Source organism: Glandiceps talaboti, chromosome 9 (genome assembly GCF_964340395.1).
Source record: "Glandiceps talaboti chromosome 9, keGlaTala1.1, whole genome shotgun sequence".
NCBI lineage: Eukaryota > Metazoa > Hemichordata > Enteropneusta > Spengelidae > Glandiceps > Glandiceps talaboti.
In genome coordinates, this window is record NC_135557.1 from 13,571,379 (window position 1) to 13,574,485 (window position 3,107).

At 36.2% G+C, this 3,107-nt stretch overlaps 1 protein-coding gene across 1 annotated transcript; it reads left to right on the plus strand.

Moving 5' to 3' along the window:
- The first annotated feature begins 547 nt into the window (after positions 1-547).
- LOC144439834 (uncharacterized) lies at positions 548-2,661 on the plus strand. The gene is made up of 3 exons (XM_078129067.1): positions 548-671; positions 779-1,012; positions 1,153-2,661. The coding sequence occupies exons 1-3, from the start codon at positions 585-587 to the stop codon at positions 2,659-2,661; spliced, it is 1,830 nt and encodes a 609-aa protein (XP_077985193.1). The 5' UTR covers positions 548-584.
- The last annotated feature ends 446 nt before the right edge of the window (positions 2,662-3,107 follow it).

The window sequence follows — 3,107 nt, forward strand, 5'->3', positions numbered from 1 at the left end:
AAAAAGTCATGTCTCAACATGATACAAAAGTGAACTTTCGTCAAACTTCGTGAAATTACTAATTTCATGTGAAAAATTCACGTCTCAAAATGATACAAAAACATTTCACGAATTTCGTGACGTCATATTTTTAACATAACGTAGTCATTTGATTTTAAACCACGTAACTTGAAAAATTCACGTCTCAAAATGATACAAAAGCAAACTTTCGTGAAATCTCTTGAAATTAGTAATTTCGTGACGTCATATTTTTAACATAACGTAGTCATTTGATTTTAAACCACGTAACTTGAAAAATTCACGTCTCAAAATGATACAAAAGCAAACTTTCGTGAAATCTCTTGAAATTAGTAATTTCGTGACGTCATATTTTTAACATAACGTAGTCATTTGATTTTAAACCACGTAACTTGAAAAATTCACGTCTCAAAATGATACAAAAGCAAACTTTCGTGAAATCTCTTGAAATTAGTAATTTCGTGACGTCATTTTTTTTACATTAATCGTCTATATAAGAGGGAGCTGTGTTTGAACATTTGCCATTCCGTTAGGAACTTGCTTAGGTGATATACAATCGTGTAACGATGAATCCTGAAGAAATAATTCCTATGGACACTGCAGATCTTGACACTGATTTTTCTACAACTATTGAAGACATTGTGAATAGACTGGTAAGATTATTTTTATGCGTTGATATAAACAAAAAACGTTCTATCAATTTTGAACAGCACATGTTAACTGATTTGTTTTTATTTAATTATTTTTTTTTACATTGCAGGGCATGCAGCCAAGTGCCAGTGAAATGGATAAAATATCAGACGCTTTCAATCTCATCGATGATTCCTTTGTGAGTAATCTTGTCGGTGATTCCATGAACAATGCCCAAACAAATGGTGTTTTCGAACAAGGGGATTCTTCGATAAGACAAGAAATAGCTGGACATGAATTAACTCGTATGGACTCAGAAGAATCGAATAATGTTGACCTTCTCGAAAACATCGTAAATGCCGTGGTAAGTTTAGTATAGTTTACTTACTTTTTGTTTTGTCACTATTGATATTATTGTTATATGGGTGTGCATCAGTTTACATTTGTAAAAAAATGACAGCATACCTCAATTAATTTTAAATTATATATTTATTTACACTTTAGGGCATACCTACATGTGCAAGTGGATTATCTATGGTGTCTGATGGTTCGTCTATGGATAATCTCCTACGCGAGGACCAACCCCCTAGTTATGGGACCGACAATATGGAACTCCCAACTGCTGAAATTACTGGTAACTTTGACAGTTTATTGAAGCTATACGGTGATGCCAAATTAAGCCTAGAGTTAGCTGTTCAAAAGATTGAAATGTTTCGAACAACTAGACAAAGTAACGACATTCCTTGTCTTCTGAAATGTACGGACGGACGGTTCACTGTATGCAGCCCAAGGGAAGCCTGGCATCTGCTTGAAGTTCAAATTCACAATCACAACCTATCTTTCATGACGGAAAATCAAAGATCGGACATGTCGAAATATTTGAAAAGAAGTCAAGAAGAAGAAACTGTTTTATCTTGTATTCGAAACAGCTCTCCAGTCGGTCACTTTTTAGACAAGGATCCATCCCAACTACCCCTGGCTGACATTTCCAGTGCATCACAGCCAAACGGAAAACATTTCGTTGCATTGCAATTGGGTATAGTCTTACTGTTTAAGTATGAAGACAGCGATTTTTTCACTGACAGAGAACGCGAGAATTTCAAAGCCAAGATGTATCGTTTGCAACACAACGGAAATGACTATTTCGGTGTGATATACTGGTTTTCCTTCGAAGTCGCACCTGACAAAAGGAATTTATCCGGGGCATCGAATCATTACCAGAATTTTGAGAATGGAGTCAACGGCAGAGTGTATTTCGTCAAAGAGAGGGCCGGCAGAAAATTTATCTGCTCGTCCGAAATGGCCACCAATGACACAGCCAGCTCTTTCGAAGTTTCAACGAATGTTTCGACGTTCATTAAACCGAAGCGACGACAACTCATTGATGTTCACCAAAACTTTGAAGACCAATATGAAAAATTTGGTTTCTCAGTTGTCGGACATTTTACAACTGCATTGTGTAAAATCTTACCTACACAATTTAACAAAGCTCATTTGTTTAGTGTGACTAAGATACTCAACGAAATCACAACCAAAACGTCGAGAAAATTGGTTTCTTCAAACGAACAGCGCATTATGGATTTGGGCAAAGAAATGACAGAGATCGAAAGAGCGATTCGCCTACATACCGACCAACGTTTAACAAGATATACTAGCGACAACATTATTACAGCCTTAAATGAAATTGGTTCAAATGCGCCTGTCCTCGGACAAGCCATTAAAGGAATGGCCGAGACAATTTCGAAACAAGCCATTTCACTACGTGAAAAGGATGAACAATTACAACGAATCACGGCTGAGAACAGAGAAAATGTCAAAGAAATCGTGTTGAGACTGGAAAGTTTACTTGTCGAAAAAGAAGCGGAAATTGAGTCACTAAAAGCCGAAAATAGAGATCTCCGTGAACAACTTGAAACCATGCACAATAAGATGTTGCAAATGGAAAATCATATGAGTTGTATCAAAAAGGAAGTTCAATTTTTAATGCGTCATCACAATAGAAAGTGTTCGTAATAACAATAAAAAATACAATTTGAATTGAACTAGACTGTCATGTTATGTGTGTATATTTCGTTTGCATTGTGAACAAGTGTATTTTGCTACATAAATAGTTGTCCTTTTCTCACCAAATCCCCCCCCCTACATACTATAGATTCCCCTCCCCGATATCTGAATCACCGAACCATTGGAGACATCGTTCAATTTTATTTTTGGTTGGTGCTGGCTGAAGTTCGACGACTAATCAACAGAAGTCAATTACTACCTGGTGACAGCAACTGCTAGTGTTACGGATGAGAGAATACAACTTTTTGATATTCGCTAAGTTTTGATTTTTTGCCAGGTCACCGTGAACTCTCAGCTCTCATGAATTAATAGTTAGAACAAATGTTTGCATTTCGCGAATAGTATTCTTCTAAGATGAAAACATTAAGTTATTAAAAGATCAACAGTGTCAAATA